The sequence below is a fragment of the Panthera pardus genome, unplaced genomic scaffold (assembly GCF_024362965.1).
Source record: "Panthera pardus isolate Hobbes unplaced genomic scaffold, ASM2436296v1 HiC_scaffold_15, whole genome shotgun sequence".
In the NCBI taxonomy this organism is placed as follows: domain Eukaryota; kingdom Metazoa; phylum Chordata; class Mammalia; order Carnivora; family Felidae; genus Panthera; species Panthera pardus.
The window spans coordinates 17,502,363-17,519,536 of record NW_026526710.1 but is presented as its reverse complement, the minus strand read 5'-3'; the positions used below and the strand labels follow the sequence as shown (position 1 = coordinate 17,519,536).

Genomic DNA, 17,174 nt, shown 5'->3' with positions numbered 1-17,174 from the left:
GGTGGAGGAGAGGGACAGTTGACAGGCATGTCACATGAGCACAAGTCTACTTGAGATGGAAGAACAAAGATGCTTCCTCTGTGAGGAGGTGACAGTGGTGTTCTAGTTGAAGGAGAGTGGCTTTGTCCTGAAAGGATCTGACTTGGAAGGAGGCCCAGTTTTCCAGCAGATGCCTGATCCCTTTGCCACTCTCTCTACAGCAAGTCTCCCTGCAGAACTGTTTCTTCTGCGGCCCTGTCAGGAGGTCCCTTGCTGAGGAGGCCACGGGACAGGGCAATCCGTGGAGAAGTCTGGACCGGTGCAATCCTGACACGGGACCCAGATGTGCTGCTCCAGGCCTCTGAGGCGTGGAGCTGGGTACTATGAGGGCACAGAGGAGAGGGTATGGGTGGAATCGCCCTGGATTTGGATTTCAGAAGGGCTGGGCATGAGTCCTAGTTCTGTCATTAACCACGTGACTGCCAGGAAGTCACCACACTCCCTTCTTTATGTGGTTTCCCTGGCCATGAATACATCATTACCTACAATACAGGAATTATAAGGAACAGCTAGGTAAACGCATCTGAAGGTGTTCTGCGTACTATCAAGTGCTCTGCATTAAGTTGCTGCAAAATCCAGTCCCTGTCCTTGGGGCCTTTATGACGTGGTGGGCAGGGAAACACAAGTACGTGTAAGAAAAGGACAGAATTAGTGACAAAACACAGAGCAAGAGCTGCACATTCAGGGCGGTGGGCTGCAGTGACGAGGGAAGGCAACAGGGAGACCTTGAACAGGTTTTTAAGAGTTAGAAAAACAAGCGGGTAAACGGAAATGAAGAAAGGGACATTCCATGCAAGGACAACGCAGGAGCAAAGAAGAGGCAGCAATACTACATATGATCTGCTCTGGCAACCACATGCAAAGTAGAGGCTGCAAACCAGCGACAAATTCAACAATTCCCACTTGCAGGTGCATGTTACTGGGACAGAGCTTATCCGCAGTGTGTATGTGTTTGTTTAACATCATCTAGCGATCGAAAACAGCGAGATTTAAAAGAAAAAATCCGGATTTCCTGTCCTTTTAGAAAGCCAGTAGACCTGCCCACACTGGGTTTCATTTTCCCCAGCTGGCAGCAATCCTCTGGAGTTTCTGACAGGGTTCACATCACAGCCACTTCATTGCCTGTTGCCTTTTTGACCTTGCCTACTTCACTTACCCCACTACCGCCTGACCCCAGCAGCATCTGAGCACGGGACCCCTCTGTAAACAAAGCCCTTCTGTTTGGAAAGGAGGTTCAGGAAGGGAGCTGTAACAAGGGGAGACACGGGTCCCTAGAGATCCCCTCAAGGAGAGATCTGAATTAGACCCAAGCTATGAAGCCCCCCTCCGGCTGCCGCCCGGCCTGTGCCTGCACACCTGACATCTTTGCCCACGGTCATGGACGCAATCACTTTCTTTACCGCCTCCTTCTTCTTCTCCTTCTTGTCACTGTTGAGCTCTGCCTTCAGCTCGAAGATCTCCCCTAAAAAAGGAGGGACGCATGAGTGATCCAACCCCACCCTGCCGGGGGGCCACTCCCAATCCTCCAATCCCAAAACAATGAGATTATTTAGGTCCTTGGTCTCAGTGACACAGGCAGCAGAGAAGGACAACTCTTAGGAGAGGAATCATCAAGAGGGAAGCTTGGAGGTCGTGCTAGACTGAACAGAGGCAGCTGTGGAAGCTACAAAGGTTCTGACACAAAGTGTGAGGGCAGGTCCTGCTCAGTCAGATGGTTCAACACGTTCAGAGGAAAGTGCTCCTCAGCCACCCTCACCCAAACCCCCAAGGCAGTGTGTGATGGAATCTGAGGACTGAAAATTGGAAGGGAGAGCGTAGGATTTGCTCGATTCCCACACTTGGCTTTTCCTGTTTTCCTGAACCTCCAGTTAAAAGAGCGCACTCAGGGTTTCACTTCCTGAGCCACATGTGGTTGCTCAGCTCTGAAAATAGGAATTCAGCTGCCTCACAAGGGCTCGAGCACGTAATACACTGTTCTTAAGAACTTGATGATCTGGAAAAAACAAATGAGGAAATAGGGTTGTTCAGGGCCCAGATAACCCCACTGACGGTTACAAGGGCAGACTTTGGAATGAGACAGGCCTCCTGCCCTCACAACAGCAGCCGCCAGGATTTCCTGAGCCTCTCTTCAAGTCAGGTGCCACACTAACTTTTCCCCACTTCTCATTTCATCCTCATGACAACTCTGCATTTCCCATTTTGCAGATGAGCATCTAGAGGCTGTGAGAGGTTCAGAAACTTGCCCAAGAATATGCAGCTAGTAGCAGATAGGGCCAAGATTCAAAACCGGGTCTGCCAGCTCCAAAGCCCACATGCTTGGGCCAACCAAGGACATCCCTTTGCTTCTCTGAACCGGCTTCCTTGTCTGTACTCTCTCTACTTTGACTGGAACAGTGAAGTCTCTCATTTAACACTCAGAAGTAAAATGCTCATCTCAGTGCCAGCACTCAATGCCCTGCATGAAAGGAGACTGTTCTTATTATTAACTTGCCATGTGACCTTTGGCTTAGATCCCTCTTTTGTAGGAGTGTCCCAGGTGGGAAAAAAGCAGAGATCTAGATAGATTTACGGTGAGAAAAAAAAAAAAAACTTGCAGGTTTTTATCATGACTGAATGATGTGGTGTTCAGGAAAGAACTTAAGAGGACAGACAGCAAACAAAGTTAATGAACAGTGCCCAGCACAGCCCAGGGCAAGGCCACACTGAGGATATTGCTCAACAGAACCAGGAGGAATCTGCAAACCTTGCAGTTCAGACTCTTGATTCTACAGGACTGAAGGAACACGGGCCCTTCTCCTCAAGAGACTGAGGGGGCCACGTCTCCCTGCTGCCGGATCCAACAGACCACGAGGACTCTGACCCTGGCTCCTGCTGCAGGGCTGCCCCTGCTTTGCTTAAAGCGTTTGGTCAGATTCAATACAACTGGCCGTCAATTGATGGATCTAGAACATCACCCCAGTTCTAAGAAGACTGGTGAGATGAACCTGGGATCTGCCTGTTTCTGAAATCTCTCTTTCCTCTAATGGGCCCCAAATCCAATCGGTCACCAAGCCTACTGCCTCAGTCACATACCACGCACCCAATTCTCTCTACCCACAATGCTACCCCCACCCCACTGGCTCAGGTACTATTATCTCTCATGGGAGCTTTAGTAACTGGTCTTCCTGCTTCGCCCCAATCTTCACCCTCTTCAAAACTTTATTAGAATCTGCCTTGGACCTCCTCTTGCTTAAAACCATCACTGATGTCTGACTGGGACCCAGGCATCCCTCTACAGACATTCTCCTCAAAAGAAAACCCACAAAACCCCACCACTGATGCCCCAATACACTTAGCAATAGGTTCACCCCCTCCAGCCCTGCACACCTCTCCAACCTTCCATCACACTCTGGTAACTTGTGCCCATGTGCTTTCCTTGGGCAGAGCAAGAGCTACCCTCCCCTCCACTCTCTTATCTGGCTAGCTCCACCCAAGGTCCTCCCACAGCCCCGGGTACTGCCCCTGTCATAACACCTACCACCCTTTAGTGTGATTACTATTTTTAATAGACTGTCTTCTCTGCTTAACTGCAAGCAAAGCCAGGTCAGAGACTCCAGTTTGCCTCCTCCACCGCACAGGGAAGGGGCTCGGTAAAAACCGGCTGACCAATAATTGAAGTGCTCGTAAGGGGCAGGCTGCAGGTCCCGGCTCAGCTGTCTCGACAACAGACTCTTTTCATCTGGTCAGCAGGCCTGTGTTCAATCTCACTTGGAAGGAAGGAGGGAGGGAGGAAGGAAGGGCCAGTCAGAAAGAAGCTTACAGGGTTAAAGCACATTCGTCAGCCACTACAACCATCTGTTTTCCAGAAAGCAGAAACAATACCCTACAACATAAGACTAGCTTAGCAAATTTCAGTGCAGCAACTCAGCAGACTTAACATTGAGTCGTTAGAACTGTGGGGAAATGGTTAAGATAATGTCAAATGAAAAACAGGATATAAATTCTGACTTCACGTAAAACATGTGCCCATGGATAAAGACCACACACACACACACACACACACACACACAATCGCTGTGGGGTTACTGATAGGATTGTGTGCTTTCTTTCCTCCAGCAAAAAACATCGTATTGAACGTTAGACCATGGGGAACAAACGAGGGCTTTGTTCCCCCCCTACACTTGGAGCTAATGCTCTTCCCTTCCTGAGGTCTAAAAGAAGTGGTCAATTTCTTACACCATCAATACTTCAATTTTCTGGATCCACAAGGTTAAAGATGCTTGGGTAATCCCCACCAATTGCTTCTAGGCTTCCACCCCCTACCGCAAGCCCCACCCCAGCAGGGAGAAGGCAGAAGGGTGGGGCACAGAAAGGGTAGGACGAGACCCCACAAAGAAATAAACAGTACCTTTCTTGGTGGTGGTGAAATATTTTGAGTCGGTCATTTTGGTCCCTTATCTGTGGCCAGACTCTGCAAGACAAAAAAAAGGGGTGACTTTCCATTGTGTCCATTCTGTTTTCAGTTACGGAGCATAGGAGGAGAAGGGAAGGATCCAGCACACATGTGGTGTGGGAAGATAGCTTCTTATCTCTCTCCTGGGAAAAGGGGCTGTTAGATAATGGCTGATCAGATTTTGGAAGGTCATTCTGAGGGAACTATCAAATTTCTGAATGTGCATATCCTTTGACCCAGCAGTTCTACTTTTTTTTTTTTAAACTTTTTTATTTTTTGAGAGAGACAGAGAGAGAGGGAGACACAGAATGCAAAGCAGGCTTCAGGCTCTGAGCTGTCAGCACAGAGACCGACATGGGGTTGAAATTCACGAAGTGTGAGATCATGACCTGAGTAGAGAAGTCAGACGCTCAACAGAGTGAGCCACCTAGGCACGCCAGCAGTTCTGCTTCTAGAACTCTCTCCCACAGAAATACCTGCACACAGATACAGGGGTTTTACTGGAGCACTGTCTGTAACAACACACTGTTGGAAATTAACTCAAATACCCATCAATAAGGGAATGGCTAAGTACTCTCGAGTCCACAGATTAAAAAGCACTTAGTTACAGCCACCCCTTCGTGGTCCTCACTCCACCCAGCACTGTCCTAAGTGCTTCACACAAATTAACCCATTAAAGCCTCATCACAGCCTCATGGAGGTACTCTTGTGATCCCATATAGTCAAATGAGCTTGGAAGATGCCAAACCTGAAAAGATGGGAAGATTTCTTCTCTCCCCAACTTTTCCGAGCTTCTCTAACAGTGGTATGCACTATTCATCTCTAGAGAGGGCTAGAATATATCTATATACTGTAGACTCTCCAGCATTCCTCAAATCTAACTGGCCAGTTTCCTCAAAGCATCTGTCAGGACATCTCCCAATGACTTTTGTCACAGTGTGAAGTGCTGTTCTAAGGCAACAGGACAAAATACCAAGGCACCCTTGTTCATTCAACATTTTCTGAGTATCTACTATGTACCTACAATAGTTCACCTTGATGAACAGATGAAGATTAAAGATGCTACACAGGGGCCAAGCACCCTGGATACATGGCAGAGGTTCTTGAGGTGGTTCTAACATTTAGAAGCATCCACTTACAGAGCCCCTATCACAGACAAGGGTTTTACACATATCATCTCATTTAATCCTACCAATAAGATAACTGGTTTTTAACCCTATTTTACAGATGAGGAAACCGAGGCTCAGGGTTAAGTAACTTGCCCAAACATGGATTGTAAATGGCTAAACTGAGAGACGATCTCAGGTCTGCCTGAGCTCAGCAGCTGTATTGTATCAATGAAGGAATTGTTTCCCCTACCTGAAAGGGAGGACGGAGCCCTGACAGGGGCTAAGGACTTGGTCCAAACACCATAAGACCTTCAAGTACAACTGTTCAGTCCTACCTGTAATCTCACACGGTACAGAAAACCACACAACCAAAAAAAATACGAATTTGAATGGAAAAAACTCACTCACATTGTCCCTTTTGTTGCCTCCATGGAAGAGACTTAAACATAGAACTCATCGAGGGCGCTTGTGATGAACACTGGGTGTTATATGTAAGTGATGAATCACTAAATCCTACTCCTGAAACCAATATCACACTACATGTTAACTAATTAGAATTTAAATAAAAACTTGAAATCAAAAAAACATTTAATAAATTCATTACAAATAAAAACATAAGGGCACCTGGCTGGCTCAGTTAAACATCTGACTCTTGACTTCGGCTCAGGTCATAATCTCATGGTTTGTGGGATGGAGTCCTGTGGTGGGCCTCTGCACTGACTGGTGCGGAGCCTGCTTGGGATTCTCCCTCTCCCTCTCTCTCTGCCCCTCCCCTGCTCATGCTCTTTCTCTCTCAAAAATAAAAATAAATACACTTAAACGACAACACAGAATCCATTAACATCTTCTTTCAATGCGTTACTATGCGGGGCAAGATGGGGGTTAATGGTGGGATGGATGTGAGAGGTCAAGGATCAGTTCAAAAGTCTCTGGAAACAAAGCTGACATAGCTCCTCTTCAGCCCAACTGAATTCTCCAGACTAAGCTTGTATTCATGGCAGGACGGCAATGAGACCGTTCCCCAACTGAGACACCCATAGATTTCGTCTCACTAATCAAAGGAAAACAAGCATGTGCTGTCTCAGGGCTGCCTTAAATCCTTTGTGGATCCCGTCAGAATAAAGGAATAAAGGCTTCGCTGACAAAACAGTACAAAGAGGAAAACGACAATTCTACTTTCCTTTGGGGATAAAAAGGGATGGTGGCACTTTCCTGTAGGAGGTGCAGGAAAAAGCAGAAGAGACCGTGGCGTCTGATGACGGCAGACCCACAGGGGGGACTCTAGCTTGCAGGCTGTGGCAGCAGCAGTCAGGGCTGTGGACGGATCCACCAGGTCAGCCCGGTCCATGGGTCCATCCATCCTCCTTCCTCACACCCGGCCCAGGGTTCTGCACATGGCCAGTGTTGAGTCTGAGTTGATAGTTGTTAAAAGAAACAAAAAGGGGCCAAGGAACATCCCCAGGAGCCTCAGCTTGCTCTCTGACAGCTCGGTTATGTAACTATTTAGCATTTGTTTCCTACAGGAGCTTTACTTACACTGAAAATAATTTTCTTTTGAGCACACATGAAGCCATTTTCTCAGAGAAATCCCACCAACCTACAGGGGTTTCTTTTGGAGTGTTGAGAATGAGCAGGTAAACAAGATCATGGGATGTCTGCCACACAACAAAGGGCTGTATGGCTTCAGGAGTCACAGGCATGAACACAACTAGCAGTGGTATCCAAAACAGAAGTACCCCATTTCTCCAAGTTTAGTCTAAGAAGAGGGATCAATGAAAGCAAAAGGGGCTAAAAATTATAGACCGAAAGAATCACAGTAACATATAAACCCCTCCATTGCTAAATCCAGAAGGAAATCAAAGTGAACAAAAAGCAAAAACTACCTTAGATGTCTAATGTCTGCGCCGCCCAGAAATTCTTCCTTCTCCAACAGAGGAGGCTGTCGGGGGCTTTCCCTTTATCTACAGGCACAAAACATCTGGGGGCCCCCTCAATTCCCAGAACACAACCTCCTGGGGACAGATCTGTGTTGTATGCAACCACTCAGGTGGAAGAAAGGGTAAGAAGCTTCTCTTTTGGGGGATTAAAAAAAGCAACAGAGGCACAGGGTCAGCTAATTAGACCCCTACAGCTGCTGTCACCCCTATAATGCTGAGCTTTGATGACACCTTCCTTTTATAGGTGCTAAGCAACTACTCACAACTTAAACTGCTACCCAGCCCGGGTGCTGGCTGCTTCTTTTCTCTGCAGTGTCTATTTCGCATATCCCTCTGCAGAGGGCCCAAGGGGACTGATGATGCAGAAACTGTATCCCTCTGAAGTTGTTTCACATATAGGAAAATAAAGTGAAGGAGGAAGGGGTGGTAGGGAGAAGTGAAAACGCTTTTGCAAAGCCACCCAGAGCACAGATCTTAGAAACCTCCTTTCACTGTGGAAGATCAATTGCGCCTGGTTGATCTGCTAAGGGTTCTCCTGTGTCCTTTCTCTGCAGTTGCCTCTTAGATGTCAGTGCAAGAGATTTTTCATTCTTTCTGAAGCAATGGAGAAAACCCTACAGTTTGGTCTAAAGGACCAGACTTGCAGATGCCCCAGGAAAGGCTGGTGCTTTCCCTGGCACCGCTCAGCTATCACCATATGCTGTGTCCCTATTAATGGAGGCCAAAGGGGTTAAAGACCTTGTGTGATGGATCTGATTGCACACATGAGCCACAACTGAAAACAGGCAGCCAATTCAGGCAAGAAAAAGCGTAGGGTTTGGATTCCATCTTTGGAAGTGGCAGGACGCACTTTAAAAAACAATTAATTGGAGGGAATTTTTGGTTTGGAAACTGCTCTGGCCAGTGTGATGAGTCACTTTTGCTAAGGAGACAGCATTCTGGGCTGGGATACCCCTCATTTTCAGCATTTACAGGCTAAGGAATGCCTCAAGGGGAGGGAAAGTCAAAATTAAAGAGGGGTACACTTGGAAAGACTGGTTCTGTCTCTGAGGAGCCACAGATGCTGTGCTCACCTTAAATCTACCTTCCCACACTTGCGAAGTTATGACTTTGATCCCATAATTCCAGGACGAGTCCCTAGCAATTTTACTTAAAAAAAAAAAAAAAAAAAATCCTACCCACACTCCTGCTTTCCCCTGCCACCAGGCTTAAAGCAAAGAAACTGAGTAACAGAGTAACAAAGCCTGAAATGGAGTAGTTTTATGTTTTCTAAAAGAATTATAAAGAAGTCCTTGGTAAGGGGGCACCTGGGTGGCTCTGTTGGTTGACTTTTGCTCAGGTCCCAAGCACGCAGTTCGTTGAGTTTGAGCTCCACATCTGGCTTACTGCTGTCAGCCTGTCAGAGCAGAGCCAGCTTCAGATCCTCTGTCCCCCTCTCTCTGCCCCTCCCCCACTGCACTCTCCCAAAAAGTAAGTAAATATTAAAAAAAAAAAAAAAAGTCCTCAGTAAGAAACACTGACACATTGGCTAGGACAAAGATGTAATGCAATCTAAGAGTGGGAAAATGAGGTCCTAGGAAGAAGATGGAAGAAAAACTCATAAAAACATTCCCAGCTAAAGACTTTGAAGTTTAGCCACTGGAGTTAGAGTTAGATTTAAGGAAAAAAGTCCTCAACACTTTCTAAATTTGTGAGTCTTCACATATCCCATTGTAGTTTTATGAGCAAGAGATAAAGAATCTCTTTTTGTGTTTTAAGCTAATAAAATGTATTTAAATGTACAAAAAATACATGAAGAACATTGAACATATTTTAAATTTTCTCCAAGGTCTCAAAATTGCTAATAACGGTAATAATTTTCTTTTCTTTTAATCATTGGTATTTTTTTAGTAGGCTTCATGCCCAGTGTGGGGCTTGAACTCATGGCCCTGAGATGAAGAGACCGAGCCAGCCAGGTGCCCCAACAGTAACAATTTTAAAGGAAAGAACACTGAATTGATATTAGTTTACTTCATCTCTATGATCTAATTCCTCTCTTGAAAAATGGGGACGTCAGCACTTGTTGCTCTTAGTTCACTCATGTCTTCCGACCGGGGACAGTGTGGGAATGAAAGCACACTGACAAGTATAAACATTGTAAATGTTGTGGGATGCCATTTACATGAAATTATAGAATAAGTAGAAGAGCAAAACTAACTTATGGTGGTAAAAGTCAGACCAGTGGATGCTTCTAGCTGAGAAGGACTGTCTTGAACCGGGCACAAAAGAACTCTAGGGGTGGGGCGCCTGGGTGGATCAGTTGGTTGAGGGTCGACTTCGGCTCAGGTCATGATCTCATGGTTCGTGGGTTCGTGAGTTCAAGCCCCACATGGGGCTCGTTGCTGTCAGCACACAGCCTGCTTTGGATCCTCTGTCCCCCTCTCTCTCTGCTTCTCTCCCACTCATGCACTCTCTCTCAAAAATAAATAAAACATTAAAAAAAAAAAAGAACTCTAAGGGTGATGGAAATGATCTATTTTTATTTTTTTAGGTTTTTTTTTTTAACGTTTATTTTACTTTTCAGAGAGAGAGAGAGAGAGAGAGAGAGAGCGAGAGCGCGCGAGCAAGGCAGGGACAGAGAGAGAGAGGGAGACACAGACTTTGAAGCAGGCTCCAGGCTCTGAGCTGTCAGCAGAGCCCAACGTGGGGCTCGAACTCACGAACCGTGAGATCATGACTTGAGCTGAAGTCGGACGCTCCAGCCAACCGAGTCTACCAGGCCCCCTATGATCTCTCTATTGACGCACTACTGGCCAGACTATACGCTCAAGAGCTGAGCATTTCACTTGGTATAAATCATACAAATATTGTATTTTTTTAAATAACAAAATAAAACTCAATGCTGAAGAAGAAAAATAGAAAATTGTATACTCTAGAGGAAATAAAGCCTTTCTGAGTATGACATTAAATCAAGAAATCTAGGAGTTCAATTATATAAAAATTAAGTTTTCCTGCATGGCCAAAAACATAATAAAAAAACCCAAAAATATGATAAACACACACAAATTTTAATCATATTGCAGACAAAAGCCTATTTGCCTTAATACATAAAAAGTGTCTAAAAACAGAATGGCAAAGGATGTGGTGTGTTTGGAGAAAATGAAGAACAATGGTTTAAGCTTACTTATAAGAGAAATTGATGAAATACCATCCATCAGCCACTGGACTGGCAAAGACCCAAAAATCTGATAATATGCCATGCTCATGCTGATGTGGGAAAAAAGACACCCTCATATGATGCTAAGGAGGGTCTATATTGCTACAGTCTCTACATCAATTTGGCAACAGCTCTGAAAATTGCAAGGTGCTGACCCTTTGACCCAGCAAGTCTGCTTCTAGGAATTTGTTTTATTTATATTCACACACACACACACACACACACACACTGCATAGATCATGTGGTTATTTGTGTAGCATCCTTTGTAACAACAAACTATTGTAAACACCTTAAACGTCCTTCCACAGAGTGCTTGTTTAAAAATTATGGCACAACATTGGGTGCCTGGGTGGCTCAGTTGGTTAACTGTCCGACTTCAGCCTAGGTCATGGTCTTGCCGTTCCCGAGTTCAAGCCCCGCATCAGGCTCTGTGCTAACAGTTCAGAGACTGGAGCCTGTTTCAGATTCTGTTTCTCCTTCTCTCTCTCTCTCTCTCTGCCCCTTCCCCACTCGCGCTCTGTCTCTCTCTGTCTCTCTCAAAAATAAATAAACATTAAAAAAAAATATGGCACAACAGGGCACTTGGCTGGCTCAGTCAGTGGAGGGTGTGACTCTTGATCTCGGGGTTGTGAGCTCGAGCCCTACTTTGAGGGCAGAGAATACTTAAAAAAAAGAAGCAAGCAAGCAAGCAATCAAGCAACAAGCGGACACCTGGGTGGCTCAGTCGGTTTAAGTATCCAACTTCGGTTCAGGTCATGATCTTACAGTTTGTGAGTTCAAGCCCTGCATCGGGTTCTGTGCTGACAGCTCAGAGCCTGGAGCCTGCTTCAGATTCTGTGTCTCCCTCTCTCTGCCTTCCCCCGCTCATGCTCTATCTCTCAAAAATTAATAAACGTTAAAGAAATTAAAAATAGGGGTGCCTGGGTGGCTCAGTTGGTTAAGCGTCCAACTTCAGCTCAGGCCATAATCTCACGGTCTGTGAGTTCAAGCCCCATGTCAGGCTCTGTGCTGACAGCTCAGAGCCTGGAGCCTGCTTCAGATTCTGTGTCTCCCCCTCTCTCTGCCCCTCCCCTGCTCATGCTCTGTCTCTCTCTGTCTCAAAAATAAATAAAAGCATTAAAAAAAATTTTTTTAATTAAAAATAAAAAAAAAAAAAAAGAAAGAAAGAAAGGGTAAGCAAGAAAAGTTAACAGTAGTTTCCTCCAGAAAAGAAGCTGGATTGCCAAGGGATAGTGTGAGAGACTGACCTTTCATCACTCACCAGCTTCTATCTTGGGAATTTTCTACCCTGTGCATATATCACCTCTTTTTTTTTTCTTCCAAGATTTTATTTAAATTCAAGTTAGTTAACATATAGTGTAGTATTGGTTTCAAGAGAATTTAGGGATTCATCACTTACATATAACACCCAGTGCTCATCACAAGTATGTATCACCTCTTTCAAATATAATGCAGGGTTTTTTAAAGTTTATTTGAGAGAGAGAGAGAGAGAGAGCACGCATGTGCATACGCACAAGCAGGGGAGGGGCAGAGAGAGAGAGAGACAGACAGCAGGCTCCTGAAGCAGGCTCCAGGCTCCGAGCTGTCAGTGGAGAGTCTGCTGCAGGGCTCAAACTCACAAACTGTGAGATCTTGACCTGAGCCGAAGTCAGACACTTAACTGACTGAGCCACCCAGGCACCCCAAATATAATGCGGTTTACAAAACAGGGGAGCATCTGTTGAAAGCACTGTTCCCAGCCCCATGCTTATCCTCAGTCTCAGCTCAAACACTCCAGACCCAGAGGGGTAGAGGTCTCCCCGACATTTGACTCAATCATATCATGGACTTCTCCACAGCCCTCCTCATGACTCTAATTTGGGGTCTGTCCTGTTTAATGCTGTCAACCCAGTGACTGGCACTATGCCTGGCACATTCCAGGAGCTCACCAAATGTTTGCTGACAAAATGAATGAAAACGCTCCCAGAGAAGTCACAAAACCAGGGGCCTATAACAAATCAAGATAAGAGGGCTCCCTGATGAGACCAGAGAGTGACGATGGGGCAGACCAGGGCCATAAGCCTTTGTGGATAACTTTTAACAAACATGGCAAGGCTGACCCAATGCCAAGATAGCTGCCAGGAAATCTAGCTTTGCTACCAACAGCTGTATGACCCTGGGCAAATCCCCTCATCTCTGGGACTTACTTTTTCCAATTGTCAAATAAGAAATTGTTTCCAATTGTCAACCAGATCAATGGCTTTTCAAGCCCCTTCTTCTTTTCAAACTGTTTAAAACAAAAACATGACTGCCCTGGTTGACATAAGACTGGGGGACCTACAGCCTAGCTCATTCCAGAATGCTCAACTCCCCTCCTTCACCAGGGGCCCTTCAGGCAACCCACAGTTCCAGGGACAAGAGTTTCGGCCTATTAAATTACAGATAAACTCCCTCCCACATCTCACGTTTTCTGATTCTCTGCTAGATGAGAAATCCATTTTCTCACCAATGAGTGTTCTTCCAGGCTATCAAACTAGAGGAAATGAAGCATGATCATTCTCAGAGCATGACAGAAGACGTTTCCAAGGGACAAGAGAAAACAAATGCAGAATGCAGCATGGCCAGCAAACCTTATTAGGTCTTCAGTAAGAAGGAAAACAGTAACAAGCCAAGCAATTCCCCAAACGGCCCGCCAATGGCCAGGGAAAGGACTTTTCTAGTCTCAGAGCAGTGATTCGTTCCAGAACAACCTATGCTCTGCAATCGAGAGGCATGAAGTTGGCGGCAGTAGCACAGTCCGCTACGCATGGTGGGCACTCAGTGAATTAACAAGGGAGATCATCAGTACCGTGAGATGAGCCAGAGAAGCAGCTTTAGGAAAGGGAAAGGGGAAGGAGATATTTGGCAAGGTCTGATCCAGCCGCCAAGACTCATCTCTGAATTCAAGGATATTTGAGCAGGGGAAAAATGATCCCTGAAAGTCTGTGTTGGTGGCTTCCAACTTTAGTGCTGTTTAAAATTGTCACCATTGGGGTGCCTGGGTGGCTTGATTGAGCGTCCGGCTTTGGCTCAGGTCATGATCTCACACTTTGTGAGTTTGAGCCCTGGGTCAGGCTCTGTGCTGACGGCTCAGAGCCTGCAGCCTGCTCGGGATTCTGGGTCTCCCTCTCTCTCTGCCCCTCCCCAACTCACAGTCTGTCTCTCTCTCTCAAAAATAAATAAACAGGTCACTGTTAAACCCTTGCCTGATGAACAGCTGTTCAGAAGCCTGTTCTAGGCACATGTTAGCTCAGGGACTGTCAAGACTAAGCTAGGAAGAATGAATAAGAGGGGTTAGGGTGGTGCTGTTTCTTCTTCGTTTAGAACAGAAAAGCCAAACTTAATCATCCCACACGTTTGGCTGTTTCAGTTCTGTCTCAAAGCCACAGGTTGATTCATTCACAAATATTCCCCTACTCTGTGCCACGCTCTGGATTATGTGCCTGCCCCATGAAGCCGAGAGTTTATAATAAGAGATAATGATTCTACTCACCACCCAGCAATCACTCATCACTGTTCACTTATCTGACTGGCCCTCGTAAAAGGAAAAAGGTCCTGGGGCACCTGCGTGGCTCAGTCGGTTGAGTGTCCAACTTTGCCTCAGGTCATGATCTCATGGTTCATGAGTTGGAGCCCCACATGGGGCTCCATGCTGGTGGTGTGGAGCCCGCTTGGGATTCTCTCTCTTTCCCTCTTTCTCTGCCCCTTCCCTGTGTGCACTTTCTCTCTCTCTCCCTCTCAAAAATAAACAAAGTAAAAAAAAAAAAAAAAAAGGAAAAGGTCCTCACAGGTAAGTCCTAAAGTTCACTTTATATACAGGGAAATAGGTAAGGCCAACTTGAAGATTAAAAGGTGAATCAGCAGTAGAGAAACCAGATTTCAGACTTTCTCTCTGAGACAATGTGGTCGCCAAACTCAGACAGACAGGCTCTTTCAAGTCGGTTCAAGAATTGTGAGAAAATAAGCTGTGTTCATCTTTAGGCTTGGCATGAAATTCAGAACAAAGGTGGCAGTGCTAGTCGTAATGGCAAACAGATGAGCACCATGGGCCAGACACTGTGTAAAGAGCTTCGCATTTAATCCTCACAATAATCTGTGGAGAAGGTACTGATAATATCACAAGTTTACAGATGAGGAAACTGAAGCCCAGAGATCAAGGCATTTGTCTGGAGTCACACAGCTAGAAAACGGTAGCACTGACCCTCTCTATCCCTGCCTTATAATAGGTCCCACAGGTCCCATTCTGTCCAGCAAGGCAACTTCTCCTGTCTGAATGAAGCCCTGGTAGAAACACACACACTCCAAGCTAAAGGATACGTGAAATATGTTGCCACACATCCCTGCAGAGTCCCTCGAATGTTGAATTACAGGTTATTTCAGGGCCAGCCCATCCAGCTTGGACAACATGAATGTCAAGTTTGGTAACGTGCCTAGTGAGAGCCTGTCTGGATGAGCGTGCTGAGTTATGGGCCTCCTGGGATTTGAATGAAAAGTGACTAGCCAAAATCAATCTCCTGAGACCCACTAGCAATTAAAACCTCAAAATGAAAAGGAAGTAAAGGCAGGCACATGCCATGTTCTTATGTTAGCACTGGGTCTCTAGAACCTATTTCTAGAATTGCATGCCAGTTTTCAACTATCTATAGACAGTAATGTTTGGAAAGATCTGCTATCAAGAAAAAGAGGCCAAAGACTATAAAACAAGGTGCCTCGAGATCTCAGTTTTCCCATCTATACAATGGGAATACTTTCTGAAGATCTGTCAAGTGTTGGAGTCATCCATTCAGCATGTGTAACAGTGTGGGGCACTGTCAGCTCTGAGATGGGATTGTGCCCCACACAGGAGCATGCACACAGCAGACAAAGGACAGTTTTCCCTCTGGGATCTTACAGATGCAGAGGTCAGGTAAAGGACTGCGGGTGAACGGCAGAGCAATCATGCCTTCCAGATGAGTGCCACCATTGCTCAGATGAGGAGGGTTCTGTGAATGAGAGAACATCCAGGGACGCCCTCTTAGAGGAACAAGGCTTGCCTGGATAGGAAAAGATGATCACATTTGTAAAAGGAGGGCTGAGGGTGACCTGGAAAAGACCCACAAGATGCTAAACCGCTGAGGCTAAACCGCCAGCAACACTGACTAGGGTGTAGGCTCTGTGCTAAGTGGTTTATAGCCCCTCTCTCATTTAATTCTCAAGGTAACCAACCCATTTATAAGTGAGGAATTAAAGATGCTGAGAGAGGAGTGACTTATCCAAGGCCAAAACCAGCCTGCGTGTTCAGGAGTTTGTGAGAAGCCCTGCCTGGCTGAAGGCAAGGACTTGGGAAGGAAAGGAGTAGATGAGGCGAGGCAAAGAAGGATGAGATTCACAGACGGTCTTGGATGCCAGAGCATGTTAGATCCTGCAGGCAGAAGATGCAGTGATCCTGTCAAAGGACAAGTCTCACGCTGACAAGCATTTGACACTGCTGATCACTCCCTCTTCCTTGAAACACTTTCTTCCCCTGGATTCTAGGATGCTGTGCTCTCCGCCTTCCCCTCTATCCCACTGCCTGCTCCTTCTCAGTCTCCTTTGTGGGTTCTTCCTCGTCTCCCTCTTCTTCAATGCTAGAGGGCCCTAGGCCTGGTACCTCTTCCCTTCCCCACCAATGTTATCTGGCCTCTTTGGTAAGCTCACCCAGTGTCAAGGTTTTAAGTATCATCTACATGCTGACACCCACAAGTTTACATCCCTAAACCCAACCTCTCCCGTGAACTCCCAGCACAAATACCCAAATTGCCTAATCGACATCTGAACTTGAATGTCCATATAGCTAACAGGCAGCTCAAACTTAACAATTGACCTCAAGCTATAAAAACCTCAGTTGCCCTTGACAACACACACCCTCCCTCACATCCCACATCTAATCTATCAGCAAATCCTACTGGGTCTACCTTCAAAATGAATCCAGAATCCATAAAGCGGATTCACTACCATCACTACCACCAGGCCCCAACCTACCATCACTCTTTATTGGGATTGCTACCAAAGCTGTTTCCACACTGCTTCCAACAACTCACTTTAGCAACAGGCAGAATGATCCCATTATCGTCTAAGGCAGAAAGTGCCACTCTTCTGTTCAAAATTGTCCAACAGTTCCCTGCTTCACTCAGAGTAAATCTCTACCATGAGAGATTTTGAGGCCAAAATCTCTACCATGGCCTCATGGACTATAAGGCCAGTATGAGATACATCCCTTCTGTCTCATACCACCCATTACTCCTTTCAACTCTTTTCCCAGTGTTTTCCCCATCATTCTCTCAATTCCAGCCACATGTGCCTTTTTGCTGATCCTTGAACACAATAGGAGTGTTTCTATCTCAGGGCCTTTGCACGTGCTGTGATGGTCACTTTGCCACAGAGGCTTTCTTCAGATAGTGTCATGGCTCAGTCCCTCACCTCTG

At 46.0% G+C, this 17,174-nt stretch overlaps 1 protein-coding gene across 8 annotated transcripts in view; it reads right to left on the bottom strand.

Moving 5' to 3' along the window:
• The window catches only part of AP1B1 (adaptor related protein complex 1 subunit beta 1), an 85,215-nt gene that overhangs the window by 31,263 nt on the left and 36,778 nt on the right, over window positions 1-17,174 (bottom strand). For 4 of the 8 annotated variants that reach the window (XM_053902187.1, XM_053902188.1, XM_019426598.2 and 1 more), the window contains exons 2-3: window positions 4,427-4,489; window positions 1,396-1,501 (exon numbers count right to left, since the gene is read on the bottom strand). In XM_053902187.1, the coding sequence (XP_053758162.1) occupies window positions 1,396-1,501; window positions 4,427-4,463 (143 nt within the window). In that variant the 5' untranslated portion in view covers window positions 4,464-4,489. Of the gene's footprint in view, window positions 1-1,395; window positions 1,502-4,426; window positions 4,490-15,622; window positions 15,714-17,174 lie in introns of all 8 variants that reach the window. The other 4 variants (XM_019426592.2, XM_053902184.1, XM_053902185.1 and 1 more) reach the window with 2 other exon arrangements.